The following is a 15,204-nucleotide window of genomic DNA, read 5'->3' as shown; positions in this document are numbered from 1 at the left end:
AGAATCCTCTACTGGTTCCATGCTAGCAGGGGAATCGTGGGAGCCAAAATTCACACCGCTCCCAGGATGGGGAAGGGGTGCAAGATGAGGCTTCCGGCATCTCCCTGCCAGCCTGCTCCTTCACTCCTGCTCTTTGTGGCTTTTGGGGGGGCTCTCAGCCCCTCGGGACCACCTCGGCTTCTGCATGGGGCGGGTTCCTGGAGGTCTCCGGGCGTGATCTGGATGGCTGCAGGTCGGGCCCCTGCCTGGCCCTTCTTCATCCCCTCCCCAGTTAGACCCAACATCGTTGGGAGTGACAGACCAGGCTTTCCTGCCCTGGGGCTGCCTCTGGGCATGTGGACTTCAAGTCTCAGAATCCTCTACTGGTTCCATGCTAGCAGGGGAATCGTGGGAGCCAAAATTCACACCGCTCCCAGGATGGGGAAGGGGTGCAAGATGAGGCTTCCGGCATCTCCCTGCCAGCCTGCTCCTTCACTCCTGCTCTTTGTGGCTTTTGGGGGGGCTCTCAGCCCCTCGGGACCACCTCGGCTTCTGCATGGGGCGGGTTCCCTGGAGGGTCTCCCGGGGGCGTGATCTGGATGGCTGCAGGTCGGGCCCCTGCTTTGTGGCCATCGATTCTGCTGCCAGCTGCTTGTCACCCTTCCCTGAGTGGGACCCCAGTTTATTTGGGGGGCCTGGTGTAGCTCTGCCTTCCCTGGTCCCCAGAGCGGAGGCTGCAGAGGTCTTCCGCACGAGGTCATGGCGAGGGCAGGGCTGGGGAGGGCCCCTTGCGTGCGCAGGGGGAGGGCAGCTCTGCAGGGCTCAGAGGAGCTGGGCTGCCGCAGCCGGTTTTGCAGAAGTGCCCGTGGGCCGGTGCCGCTTCCTCTTGTGGGCAGCGAGGCCCGGAGGTTCCCAGCGCTGGCCTGGCAGGTGAGTCACGCAAGGGCTGAGTCATCTGCAGAGCAGCCCTGGCAGCCGCTCTCGGCTTGCCTGGGGGGAGCACTGCAGCCGGCCCTGGGGTCAAGAGGAGAGGGCAGCTGCACCCCATTTCGTTTTGTTTTTTCCTTCCTCTCTGGGTGTTTTGTTCCAGAGTTGCAGCTCCCTCGCCCACACGGCCCTGCCGGACTTGAACTGCTGTCTTCCCAGGCCTAGTCTGCAGGGCGAGGGGGGGCTGTAGGGGGCCAGGACGCACACCGGGGAGCTCCAGGCTCAGCCTCCCTCACTGTGGGGTGTTCTCTGCCCCCTGAAATGTTTGGGAAATGATGTATTTTGCAAAAGGCAGCTGGACTCCCTTGGAGTTTTCTTTGGAAACGTTTCGCTTCTCATCCAAGAAGCTCCTTCAAGAAAGTTTTTGGATGAGAAGCGAAACATTTTTCAAGGGAAAAACGAAGGGAGTCCAGTTGCCTTTTGGGAGGATGGGGAAGCTGCAGAGACCTTCAGGGACGTAGCCAGGCTCAGGAAGCGAAGCCGGTTTCTGGGGACGGCCTGGGCGGGGGGGAGTGGGGGAGGTCAGCAACAGAACCGAGACCACCGTGGCCCTGCTTCTGATCCAGCCCCCGTCTCCGTGGAAGCAGGGCTGGTGGTTCAGGGATCAGATGGGGGCTCCAGCAGCAGAAGTGGGGAGTGTGGGGAGGGGTTGCCTGCTGGAGGTTTCCTGGGTTTCCTCCCGCCTGAGCAGGGGCTGGACTTGGGCTCTCGGACCACTCAGTGCGGCCAACCTGCTGCAGCCGACACACTGGGGGTCAACTTGCAGCAGGACCAGAATGACGCTAATATCCAAGAAATGGTGGAATAGAATCGTTAAAGAAAGGATGTAGGGGGGGAGGGCGTTCCAGGTTTAGAGGGTTGTTCGATCTGTACGGTAAGTGGGAGAGGCAGATATGGCGGGGGGGAGGGGCCGTATCGAGTTATGGGGGCACGTGTTCGATGTCTGAGAGCGATCACGTGCTCCGGCCCCTCAGTCCCCACCCGTTCCTCGGGTGGCCATGATCCTCAGAGCTTGGATCTTCGGCTGATGTTATGTAATGCCCGGTCCGTGGTTAATAAGGCTCCCCTGATTTGTGATCTTATTCAGGGGGGGTCCGCGGACCTCATGGGCATTACGGAGACCTGGTTGGGCCCTGAGGGGGGGGTCCCCCTGGTGGAGATGTGCCCTCCAGGCTTCCGAGCATTTCATCAGCCGAGGGTCCAAGGTAGGGGTGGGGGGGTGGCGGTTGTCATTAAGGAAGATCTAGAGCCGAGGGAGACCACTGTTCCTCAGATTGCCGGCTGCGAATCCCTCTGTGTGCGTTGGGGCTATAGGAATCAGTTGGGCTTGGTGATCGCGTACCTGGCTCCTTGCTGCGTGACCACAGCCCTGCCCGAGCTGTTGGAGGTACTGGCTGCTGTGGCGGTTGAGACCCCCAAACTTATAGTCATGGGGGATTTCAACTTGCCATCAGTTGGCTTGTCATCGACGGCAGCTCGGGGGTTCAAACTTCCATGACGGCCTTGGACCTGATTCGAGTAAATGATGGCCCTACGCACACAGGGGGAGGCATGCTGGATCTGATTTATATCTCTGGACAGTGGTTAAATGATCTGGTATTAGATGATTTAGTAACAGAACCAATGTCATGGTCGGATCATTTTCTCCTTCGCCTAGACTTCCGAACCGCCATTCACCACCGCAGGGAGACGGAACCTATACGGTGGTTCCGTCCCAGGCGCCTGATGGACCCTGAGAGGTTCCAGACGGAGCTTGGGCCATTCCCTGAGGATCTGGCCCACGGCACGACTGAGGAACTGGTCGTGGCCTGGGAACAGGCCGCGGCCGGGGCCCTGGACCGTGTCGCGCCTTTGCGGCCTCTGACCCGGCGCAGATCTCGTCCGGCCCCTTGGTTCTCCGAGGCTGAGGAGATGAAACGCCGGAGAAGGCGCCTAGAGAGCACCTGGAGGTCCAGTCGCTCCGAGCTGATCGTACACTAGTTAGGACCTATTCTAGGACCTACCTAGTGGCAATGAGGGAAGCGAGGCGCTCCTACGCCTCCACCCTCATTGCATCGGCAGATAACCGCCCGGCCGCCCTGTTTCGGGTGACCCGCTCTCTCCTACATCAGGAGGTGCGGGATGACCCTTTGCAGGGACGAGCCGAGGAGTTTAGTGGTTATCTATACGATAAAATCGCTCAGCTGAGGGACGGTCTGGACCGAATGTGGGATGATCCAAGCGAGGGAGAGGAGGCACGTCTTGTTGAGCATATTTGGGATGAGTTTGACCCTGTGGCTCCGAGGGCGTGGACAGGTTGTTGGGGAGGCTTCACGGCACGACATGTTTACTGGACCCGTGCCCTTCCTGGCTGGTACTGGCCACTCAGGCGGTGACACGAGGCTGGCTCCAGAGGATTATCAACGCTTCTTTGTTGGAAGGGGTTTTCCCTGCCGCCTTGAAAGAGGCGGTGGTGAGACCCCTCCTTAAGAAGCCCTCATTGGACCCAGCTATTTTGGGTAATTATCGTCCAGTCTCCAACCTTCGCTTTGTTGCGAAGGTTGTAGAGAGTGCCGTGGCGCGACAGCTACCCCAACACCTGGATGAAGACGTCTATCTAGACCCGTTCCAGTCCGGTTTCCGACCCGGATACAGCACGGAGACAGCTTTGGTCGCATTGGTGGATGATCTCTGGAGGGCCAGGGACAGGGGATATTCCTCTGCCCTGGTCCTATTAGACCTCTCAGCGGCTTCCGATACCATCGATCATGGTACCCTGCTGCGCCGGTTGGAGGGATTGGGAGTGGGAGGCACCGTATATCGGTGGTTCTCCTCCTATCTCTCCGACCGGTCGCAGACGGTGTTGACAGGGGGGCAGAGGTCGACCGCGAGGGGCCTCACTTGTGGGGTCCCACAGGGGTCGATTCTCTCGCCCCTGCTGTTCAACATCTACATGAAGCCGTTGGGTGAGATCATCAGTGGTTTCGGGGTGAGATACCAGCAGTACGCTGACGATACTCAGCTGTACTTTTCCACCCCGGACCACCCCAATGAAGTTGTTGAAGTGCTGTCCCGGTGTTTGGAAGCTGTACGGGTCTGGATGGGGAGAAACAGGCTCAAGCTTAATCCCTCCAAGACGGAGTGGCTGTGGATGCCGGCACCCCGATTCAGTCAGCTGCAGCCGCGGCTGGCTGTTGGAGGCGAGTTACTGGCCCCAAAGGATAGGGTGCGCAACTTGGGTGTCCTCCTGGATGACCGGCTGTCGTTTGAAGACCATTTGACGGCCGTCTCCAGGAGGGCCTTCCACCAGGTTCGCCTGGTTCGGCAGTTGCGCCCCTTCCTTGATCGGGATGCCTTATGCACAGTCACTCATGCGCTCGTTACCTCTCGCTTGGATTACTGTAATGCTCTCTACATGGGGCTCCCCTTGAAGTGCGCTCGGAGGCTTCAGTTAGTCCAGAATGCAGCTGCGCGGGTTATAGAGGGAGCTACACGTAGCTCCCATGTAACACCGCTCCTGCGCAGACTGCACTGGCTGCCTGTGGCCTTCCGGGTGCACTTTAAGGTGTTGGTTATGACCTTTAAAGCGCTCCATGGCTTAGGACCTGGGTACTTACGGGACCGCCTGCTGTTACCTCATGCCTCCCACCGACCCGTACGCTCCCATAGAGAGGGACTTCTCAGGGTGCCGTCCGCCAAACAATGTCGGCTGGCGGCCCCCAGGGGAAGGGCCTTCTCTGTGGGGGCCCCCACACTCTGGAACGAGCTTCCCCCGGGCCTACGCCAAATACCTGACCTTCGGACATTTCGTCGCGAACTCAAGACTCATCTTTTTATTCGCGCGGGGCTGGCTTAAATTGGGTTTTTAATTGTTGAATTTATTAATTTTAAACGGGGTTTTTTAGTATGGTAAATTTTAATTGCTGGGCTAATTTAATAAGTTTTTTAAATCGTATTTTAAACCTGTATATTGTATTGTCGGTTTTTATTATGCCTGTACACCGCCCTGAGTCCTTCGGGAGAAGGGCGGTATAAAAATCAAATAAAATAAATAAATAAATAAAATAAATAAAAGAAGGGACAAAATGAAACATGAATGACAAAAATGAAAACAAATTTTGAAATTATTTTAAATACTTAAATTGCATGGTTGGATTGTCCTGCAATGAGTTGGCCGTGCCATGTTGTCCCCTTCTGTTGGACTAGAAGACCTCAAAGGTCCCTTCCGACTCTGTTATTCCGGTGCCTCCTGGCTGGCCAGTGGTTGATATTCTCACAGTTGCAGCTGGGGAGGTGGGCAGTGCAGAAGGTGCTCCCTCCCCGCCTGCCTTCCAGGTCTGAGCATCAGCCCCCCCCTTCCGCCCCCCCCCCACGATGACCGGGCTACTGGCCCCGTGCGGCTGCAAAGGCCCCGTCTGCCAGCAGAGGGGGCCCTGGCACCACCGCCCTCCTCTGCAGCTGTCTGGCAGGGGCCTTCGGAAGGCCCGGGAGAGAGGCTGGAGGCCAGGGCACGGCCGCTCGGTTCCCATCTGCTGTACCACCCCCTCGTCCCTGGCCAGGTTCTCCGGTCACTCGGGACTCAGCGCGTTCGCAGGAAGAGGGAGCGGGCCTGGATTGTTTTCTCATCTTCTTCATCATATTTTCCCCCTTTTTTTCCTCTCTCTCTCTCTCTCTCTTTTCCCATGCAGCTGAACAAAAGGTTCGTCCTCCGTTTTCTCCAGGCTCATGGGAAGCTGTTTACCAGGATTGGGTAAGGCTGCAGGATGTTTGTTTTGTTTCGCCTCCATTACCAGCCCTTCTGGAATCCAGTCCCGGGAGCAGCTGGGCTGGTGTTTGGAACGGAGGGCACAGGGTGGGATGCGAATGACCGGCCTCCTCCTCTCCTCCTCTGTGGGGTCTGGCGGGGGAGGAGGGGGGTGCGGGCTCTGCTTCTCAAGCTGGCTCAGTGCTTTGCCTGGGGGGTGAGACGGGAGGGGGAGCTGCTAGCAGCAGCTTCTCTGCCGGCTCAGAGCAAGACCCCTCTTGAATAACAGAGCTGGTGGGGACCTTGGGAGGTCTTCTAGTCCGACCCTCTGCTCAAGAGGAGAGCCTACATCAGGAAGACTTGTGTCCCAAAGGTGCTTTTTTCAAGAGGCAACTGGACTTTCTGGTTTTTCTTTGAAGACGCTTCACTTCTCATCCAAGAAGCTTCTCCAGTTCTTTAGAAGTGAAGAAGCTTCTTGGATGAGAAGCGAAACGTCTTCAAAGAAAAACTAGAAGGTCCAGTTGCCTCCTGAAAAATGCACCTTTGGGACATCCATGACCCAGATGACAGAGAATCTCCATTTAAGACCTGTGGACTTCACCTCCCAGAATCCCCCAGCCATCAAGGCCGGCTCAGGAATTCTTGAGTTGGGTTGAAGTCGACTGGTCATTCCCCACACCTTGCTCTGAACTTGGTTTCCCCAGAGATAAACATAAATACACCATTTTCACTCTCCTCCCCTGTGATTCAAGGCACGGATGTTGCTTTTTTCTTCTCCCCCCCCCCCCCCCCCCGCAAACCAGTGCAATTCATGAAAAAGGTGACATTTTCACCGATTGATCCACCACGATTCCAAGACCCCCAAACGCTGCCTGTCCAGGCCCCTTCCACATATGGGTGGACTTTCCCACCCTGTCTGTTTGGAGGGCTCTTGCACACACCCAATCCTGGGACAGAGGGATTCCGTTCCCTGGAGCTTCAGGCGGTTCCTTTCTGATTCCGTCCCTCCCAGAGGCTGGGATCCCAAGTTTGCCCAGCTGTCCCTCTGGTCAGCCTCCGCTTCGGATCCTTGGTCTCTGAGCAAGGGCCTTCTGCTTTGGGCAGCTGACCTCCGCTTCCTGCTTCCATCCCAGACGACCTTTGACCTCTTATCTCGTGGCTCATTTGTCCAAGCCAGTGTGGGTGGCTGGAGACCTCCTCCTTGACCCTCTCAGAAGGACCAGAGAGGCGGCACGTCTCTCTGTGGAAGCCCACCGCCTCGTTTCCAGCAGGGCTCCATCTTGGAGCCTGGTTTCCTACCATTCTTCTTGGCTTGGATGGTGATGAAGCTCACATAAGCCGGGCTGCCCTCCCTCCCTTTTTAAAACTGAGGTCATCCTGGTATATTTTCCAGTCCCTATTTTCCAGTCACCCTGGTATTTTCCAGGCCTTGGCCTTAAAAAGAGATCTGTGTTTGTCAGAAGATCAGCAGTTCTTCAGACTTCAGGTGAAGCCCATTTGGGGCCAAGTCTTTGTTTAGCTCCCTTTTGTCAGGCGGGCTTACAAACCGGCCCAGGCCCTGCTCCGAGTCGCTTAGACGATGGGCAGCTGCCCGGAGGTCCTCCCCCACTCAGGACAGCTGTTGAGTGACCGTTCAGTTAAACAGCAGCGAAAAGAGGGAGCTTAGAATAGAATAGAATAGAATTTGATTGGCCAAGTGTGATTGGACACACAAGGAACTTGTCTTGGGGCATCTGCTCTCATGACGGTTTCTTATGACCGTTTCTCACACTTAACGACTGTTGCGGCTTCCCCGTGGTCACGGGATCAAAACTGGGATGCTTGGCAGCTGGCATGTATTTAATGACGGTTGAGCCGTCCTGGGGTCACGCGAGCCCCTTTTGCAATCGTCTGACAAATAAAAGTCAGTGGGGAAGCCAGATTCACTTAACAGCCGTGTGACTTACTTAATAGCTGCAGAGATTCACTTAACAACAGTGACAAGAAAGCCATAAAACGGGGCAAAACTCACAGAGCAACTATCATAGAAATTTTGGGTTCCATTGCACTTGTAAGTCGAGGACCCCCCCCCCTTCCCATCCTGTAGATGTTTTTCAGAAAGGAACGAATAAGCGAAAGCAGAATTTGATCAGGGTCTCTCCAGTGCCCACCCCCTCGTGGGGCCAGTTGGGCCATGGGGGAGTCGAGGACTCTTGCGTGGAGGGTAGCAGGGATGGCAAAGCCCTAACCCACAAGTGCTCCCCCCCACCAGCTCCTACACAGGACAGGGGCCTGGTTGCCCTGCCCCACACTCCCATGCAGGTCCCCCCACTGCCTGAGGGGGGCGAGGTCGAGCAGGCTGCCTATTGGGCATTGCTGCCACTGCCATCCCTTTCTCCCCATGGCCGTAGGAAGGAAGAGCGGCAGAGGTGACTCTCGGGGGAGGGGGGGCTGGGTGAGCCCCCCCCCCCAGGCTGTGCGTGCGTGCCAGACCTCTGGCCTAAACTCTGCCTGGCTGGTCCCATCAGTCAGTCCTGCCTGTCATGGCTGCAGGTTTTTTTGCCCCAGACTGGCCCAAACTTGCAGGGGGAGCTTGAGGTGGCCTGTCCTGCAGCCGGGCCAGGGCCCCTCCTCACCTTACTAGGAATGTTCTCTCTGTAACGGGCTGGGAAACCCCCGCACCTTTCTTTGGAGGAGGCCAGGCTAGCTGGCCTCTGGAGGGCCCTGCCTACCTCTCGCTCATCCTGCCCTTCTGCCCTTCAGGATGGAGACCTTCCCAGCTGTGGCAGCAGAAGTCCTGACCGCCTTCCAGGCCCTGCTGGAGCACAGCCCGCCACCCATTGGGAGCAGCCGCCTCTTGCAGCTCGTGGCCATCAATATGTTTGCTGTGCACAACTCACAGCCCAAAGGTAGGGGCTGGAGCCGGGGAGGGGCAGAAAGCCTTTTACCCTTCCAGAAGACCCTCATAGAGCATGGGCAGAGTCCTAAAAAAAAAAACCCTCATGCTGACTGGTTTGGGTCCCCTCGGTGCCCGTACCTTCTTCAGTGCACAGTGGCTCCTAAGGTGGATGGGGCCCGTCCAGCATGAAATGGTTCCAGGAATTGGGGATGTTTGGTCTAGAGAAAAGAAGGACTGGGGGGACAGGATAGCATCTTCCAATATTGGAGGGGCTGCCAGAAAGAAGGGGGGGTCAACTTCTTCCCCAAAACACCTGAAGGCAAATCAAGAAACAATGGATGGAAACTAACTAAGGAGAGGATCATCCTAGAACTAAGGAGGCAGTGAGAACAATTAGCCAGTGGAACAGCTTGCCACCAGACATTGTAGGTGCTCCAACAGTGGCGGTTTTTAAGAAGAGACTGGACAGCCCTTTGTCTGGAATGGGATAGGGTCTCCTGCTTGAGCAAGGGGTTGAACTAGAGGATCTCCAAGGTGCCTTCGCAGTCTCTTAGTCTGAAAGGTGTCCCTGTGGGAGGGAAATCCTTCATCCTGGGAGGCAGGTGCCCAGGTTCCTCTGTCACGAAACCCTAAGGCTCCTGAGGAAGCAGCTCCCCGTGCCAGGCCAGGGCCCCATCGGTTCCCAGAGGTCCTTGCAGCCGCTCCATCGCCAGTTCTCGCCCTCTGGCTCCTCCTGCAGCTGCCTTGTGTCTTGGCGGGCATATGCCAGAGAGGCCGGGGCAGCTGCCCAGAGAAGGTGCCCTTGCAAGTCACCATGCAGTGGTACACAGCCCTGTCCCCGTCTCCCCCCCCCCTTCGGAGAGAAGCGAGAGCAGCCTGGCAAAATCCGGGCAGAGCGTGGGCCTGCTGTGGGGGAGGGGGGGTCCCTGTCTTCCGACCACAGATGCGTGGAGAATGTTCCTGGGGGTGGGGGGATTTTGGGGAAGTGGGGTGTCTCGTTCTGGTGTTCAAGCTCGCTAATTGAAGCCGGGCCGTTGCGGCAGGGCATTTCGGAGAGGAGAGCAGGAGCCCCCTCCCCCACCCATCTGCACCCAATTTATTCCAATCTGGACTCGGGGGCTTTCTTTTTCCCCCCTCCCCCCATCACTTTAATAATTTGTTTTATAATTGCGTGAATCAAACCCATCTCAGGCACACGGTTCTGTTTTAGGGCATGATTGGATTATAGTTTGTGTGAATCACTGGAAGATGAGTTTATGGGCCACCACAGGGGCTGCGTCTTTTCCCCCTCCCCTTACCCCCCCCCCAGCTGATCTTTCCCCAGAGAGAGCTGTGGATCTCCAGATCTCCTTTGGGATGAGCAAAGGGGTTGGAGGTCGGGCCCCTTGCTCTTCTTCAGCAGGGGGGATTTTAGAGTTAGGCTACATTTCTTGGGGGCTCCTTAGGCGTGAGCCCCCCCCCTCACTAGATCTTGCCTAAAATGTGTCAGGACCGCAGGGGATCTGGCCAGTTAAGGGGGCAGATTTGCAAGCCGGGGATCCCCTGCACCCCAGGACCTGTGGATGCCCCCCATGCTCCCCTAATGAGGACCCTTTGAGACTCTCTCTGGCCCCTCCAGATTGCAAGGCTCCCACTGCAGCCTTGGAGGTCCCAGGAGGAACCCTGACTTCCTGGAAAGGACCCCTTGGAGACTGTCCAGAGACCAAATTCATGCAGCATTCTTGGGGGGGGGGGTGTTGCTCCCGATTCTGTCCGGTTCTATAGAAGGTAAGTAGAAGCCACCCCTGGTCCTTTCCCTTTGCTTTTCTTTGGAACGGAAGCCCCTCTGGGCACTTGAGCCTTTCTGCTTGGCTTTCCCTGCCATGTGGACCCAAAGGAGGGGGGGGCTCTCTAGACCCCCATCTTCAGTCTGGCACCTGTGTGGAATGGGTGAAGAAGGTGCTTATGGGGAGATGCTGGTGCTTCTGTGAGAGGAGACTCCTTTTGTGGGCTGGAGGGGGGAGCAGTTGGCATTCAAATAGCCCCAGGCTTGATTCAGTGCAGGGGGTGGGCATCGACAGCCATTTTATGACCTGCGGACTTCAACTCCCAGCTTATCTGGCTCAGGAATTCTGGGAGTTGAAGTCCACAAGTCATAAAATGGCTGTAGATGCCACCCTTGATTGAGCGCATTTTAAGAACAGTTTTCATGGAGACTCTGGCAGCCTCATGTGACCATTGTTTCGGCTCCTATTAATAATGGTTGTCAAGGAGAGGGAATCCTCAACTTATAAATGTTCATTTAGTGACTGTTTGAAGTTACAACGGTATTGAAAAAGGGACTTATGACCATTACTTATGACGGTTTCAGCATTCCCATGGTCACATGATCAAAAATCAGATGCCTAGCTACCTTCTCCTATTTATGACAGCCGCCGTGTCCTGGGGAAGTCCCGTGATTCCCCTTTTGCGACCTTCTGACCAGCAGAGTCAATGGGGAATCCAGATTCACTTCCCAACTGTGTTACTCACTTAACAACCGCAGTGATTCACTTAACAACTGTGGCAAGGAAGGTCAAATGGGGTGAAACTCACGCAGTGCCTCACAGAAATTTTGAGCTCCATTGTGGTCATAAGTGGAGGACTACCCATCCTGAATCCCTGCAGAGCGCAGCCCTCCATGCTGGGCTCAGAGGAACCTGGCGGTCATTCAGCCCCATTGTGCAAGACAGGCCTGGGAGGCCGAGCGGGGGAGGGGGGGAGGAGGGGGGGGAGGGGGGGGAGGGGATACCTGGCTTAGGGGCGGCTTTGCTGAAAAAGATCCTGGAAGCTGAGCTGATGGCAAGAGGGAGCTGGAGCCGGCGGTGTGTGGTGGTTGCAAATGCACTTTTTGGTTGCATCAACAGAAGTGCAATTCCCCAATTAGAGGAAATGATACTTCTGCTTATTCGACTTGGTTGCCCCACCTCTGACTGTGGGAATGAGCGGCTGATGGAAGAAGCATCAGAATATTTCTTTGAATCCTGCATCCAGTTCTGGGTCTTGCGCTTGAAGGGGGACAGCGCGGGAATGTCACAGAAAGGGACTTTGGAGGTCTTCCAGTCCACACCTCACCAGGAAAGGGGGAGGAGAGAGAGAGAGAAAAATAAAGAAAGAAAGGGAGAAGAGAGAGAGAGACTGAGAGAGAAGCCTGAAGGGATAAATAGGCAGCCATATACAGGTAATGTAGTGACTGAAGTTTCCCACTTAATGTCGTAGCATCCCCATGATCATGTGATCAAAATCCAGCCATTTGGCAACTGTCTCATATTTATGACAATCACAATGTCCCGGAGTTGCGTGATCCCCTTCTGCAATCTTCTGACCAGCAAAGTCAATGTGGTTGACTTAAGTGAAGCCAGATTCACTTAACAACCATGTAGTTCACTTAACGACTCCAGTGATTCCCTTACCAATTGTGGCCAAATTCCCTGAACGCCCCTCTCACTGAGCAACAGGAATTTGGGGCTCCGTTGTGGTCCTACATTGAGGACTACATAAATAAGTGGCAAAGGCTTTTGAGCCCAAGGAGGTCAGCCGTTCTTACCTGTTGCGGGCAGAGAATTCTCGCCTTCAGCTCCTGCAGGGCAGCCTGGACGGGGAGAGCAGGTGGACGGGAGGGTCCCACCAACTACAAGAGTTGGGGGGCTCCTGGGGCTGCCTGGTGGTGAGGGGGGCTTGGGGGCAGCTCCGTGGCGCTTCAGTTCTGAGGCTTGCCAGTGGTGGCACGAATGGGCTGCTTCTCGGAATCCGGAGGGGCTTGTGAGTTTGAAAGTCACTTTCTTGTGGCAATTGCCGTGACAACAGCCGCCCTCCCTCCTTTTGCCTCTGTTCCCTGGGAGCTGCTGCTGCCTTGGTCAAAGCCCACCCCTTAATTTTGAGGAGCTGCCAGGACGTTGCCCTCCAGAAGCCAAATTGCCTTTGGAGCAGAGCGGCTTTGTGGTTCAGGAGCTCCCGAGACGGCCTCGAGTTCCAGCCGTTGGCGGGGTGGGTTTGGCAGAGGGGAGCCCCAGGGCCTTTTGCCTCTCACTCTCACCCCCCTGGGCCTCCTGGCAGCATGGCCAGACCCCCATCCGGCAGCCAGCCTGGCAGGAAGAAAAGTGCAAGGGGCCGTGCTCGGGATCTGGGTCGGTACACTAAGCTAACGTAGATCACGGCTTAGCATTGTGGCTTGTTTGGCAAGCATGGTTGACGGGCGATGTGACACGAGGTGGTGCCGTTCTGGGCCGGTCCTTTCTGTGTGGCACAACCGTTGCTGTTGAGCATCCACTTGGCATAAGGAGCCCTGGTGGCACAGTGGTTAAAGTGAAATATTGCAGGCAAACTCTGCCCACTGTCAGTGGCTCCATCCTGACCTGCTCAAGGTTGACTCAGCCTTCCATCTTTCCAAGGTCGGTAAAATGAGGGCCCAGAGTGTTGGGGGCAGCGTGTAAAAAATGCTTATAGGCCAGAGGGTGCCCTTAAGCGCAGTGGGTGGCACCTGTTTTTCTTGAGGTGTGCCACCCACGGCAGCCTTGTCTTGGCAGAGACAGACGTAGAAGAGGGAAGCTCGGGGGGCACAAAAGGTGGTCAGGGAAGCCCCCCCCTCCCTTGGCCTGAGAACCAGCAAGAAGGGAGAGGGGCTGGAGGGTCTTGGCTCTGCTGGTGGACCCTGGGCCCTTTGGCAAAGGGCACCCAGAGCCGCTTCTGGATTGATGCGCATGGCTGGTGGGGTTGGCCTCCGGTGGGCTACCGAGATGCTCCTTTGGGAGGCTTCCTGGGGGTCTCGGCCGCCATCCAGGTCCACAACCTGTTGCTTTGGCGGAAGGGGGCCCAGTTGGGCTCTGCCAAGGGACAGAAATTCAGCAGCCGGGGCATAGGAAGATCTGAGAAGGAGATGAAAGGAAAGACCCCGCAACTCTCTCTCTGGTGCACACACACCCAGTGAGGTCACCCCCGCCAAGGGGCCCCTTGGCTGCACAGAGCAGGCCCTGCTAAACCCAGGGGCCCAAGACCAGCTTCCCCAGTTTGGGGCTGGCGGAGGCCAGGAAGGTCCACTCCAAGGGCTTGCCGCCTGGATCAGCCGACCAGAGGCAGCGATGGGACTTGGGGATCCCGAGCAGAGAAGCCCAGACCCCAAGGGGGGAGGGGGCGGCAGTGACAGGCCTGAATCTCAGGGATGGTCTTTCTGCTGGGAACTCTCCCTCCTCTTCCTCCCCAAGGCCTGTCTGGAGCTGCGGGTTGGTCAGCAAAGGTGCCTCCTGGCAGGGACTTGGGGGGGGGGGGCTCAAGTGTGCAGCCCAGGTTCCCCCCTGCCCCCCCTTCCCCAAGTGCAGAGCGGAAGCCGCCGTGCGCACAGGCCCATCTGCATTGGCTGAGCAAGACGCATCGCAGCTGCCGGGGCTGCTGTGAGTCGCTGGCAGTGTGCGGAGCTGCTGTCTGCTGGGGTTTACTGCTGTCTACATTGAAACATGGCTGGGGGTGGAAGAGTTAGTGGCACAATGCCAGGCCCCAACCTTCCTCAAGACCCCCTCCCCTTCATCCCCTCTTTAAAGTCACATTTCCAGGCCAGACAAAGAATTAATCTCTGGGCACTTCAGATTGCTGGCAGCCCAAAGCAGGATGTGGGATATTTTCTCTCTCTCTCTCCCTGTGTCTTGGCTGACTTTTTTACCTCTCGAAGAATTTGGAAGGGCCGTGAGATTCCCCCCCTTCCCTTCCCTCCCCACCCCGTTCGCCTTGGTGCCGCACAGCTTTTCTGCACAACCGATCGCCCTGCTGTGGCTTCGCCTCTAATAGATTTCATATGCTGGTGCCGTTGACATCAGTATGAAAGTATTCTACATGTGATCTGGTGTGTTTCCTGCAGGAAATCTGCAAGATATTTATTAAGAACTAATAAAATAAACCTCTCTTGAGCTTTTAGGTAGTGTTCAATTGTTCGTGTCTCCCCCGTTTCCTTTTATCAGCCAGGAGTTTTTGTTGTGTTGTTTCTCTCTCTCCCTCCCTCCCACCGGCCCCCTCCCCATCTGCCTGCCCCCCCCTCCCCAGGTCTTCAGAAGGGTGGACGGGGTGTGAGAGAAGAGAGCCTGCCAGCCAGCCAGCCATCCTGCGCCTGGAGGGCCTGGCCGGTAGGAGCGAAGCAGTTGTGTTCCGACTTGTGTGTGTGTGCGCGTGTGCTGGTGTGGTTGTTGGCCTTCCTACCAGCTCTGGGGCTCACTTTCTTCTGCAGCTCCCCTTCCCATTCCTTCTGATGGCAGCTGGAGCCTCTCAACTCGCAAATGGAAGTTATCCTGGTCAGGAACCAGAGGGGGCTTCTTGGGCCGTCCAAGGGAGGGGCTGCTGTGGAAAGCCAAGAGGGCTGCTTGGGAGGGAGGGCGCCTGTCCGCCACTGTGCCCGGCCGGTGCCCGTCCTTCAGGGCATTTGGGGAAGAAAGGAAGGAAGCTAGCTCTGCCTTCCAAGCCCTCTGTGCTTTCTCAGCTTGATAAGCCTTTGAGCGGAGGGCTGCTCGATTGGAATTGGCAGGACGGCTTCATTCTTTTGTCTGCCTGTTTATTTTTCCCCTCATCCTTCCACATGTGTGTTGCAGCCCGCAGCCAAGCCCTCCGCAAGGCACGGAGCAGCACCGCAAACTCCCAT

General features: G+C 56.6%; 1 protein-coding gene across 2 annotated transcripts in view; it reads left to right on the top strand.

Annotated features, from left to right (window-relative positions):
• Nucleotides 1-15,204, top strand: part of SMG6 (SMG6 nonsense mediated mRNA decay factor) — a 79,142-nt gene that overhangs the window by 27,404 nt on the left and 36,534 nt on the right. For both annotated transcript variants that reach the window (XM_058163911.1, XM_058163909.1), the window contains exons 9-10: nt 5,634-5,695; nt 8,432-8,577. In XM_058163911.1, coding sequence (XP_058019894.1) covers nt 5,634-5,695; nt 8,432-8,577 — 208 coding nt within the window. The remainder of the gene's footprint in view (nt 1-5,633; nt 5,696-8,431; nt 8,578-15,204) is intronic.

Source organism: Ahaetulla prasina, chromosome 1 (assembly GCF_028640845.1).
Source record: "Ahaetulla prasina isolate Xishuangbanna chromosome 1, ASM2864084v1, whole genome shotgun sequence".
Lineage (NCBI taxonomy): Eukaryota > Metazoa > Chordata > Lepidosauria > Squamata > Colubridae > Ahaetulla > Ahaetulla prasina.
Note: the sequence above shows the minus strand (reverse complement) of the source record. Positions and strands in the feature narration are given on the sequence as shown.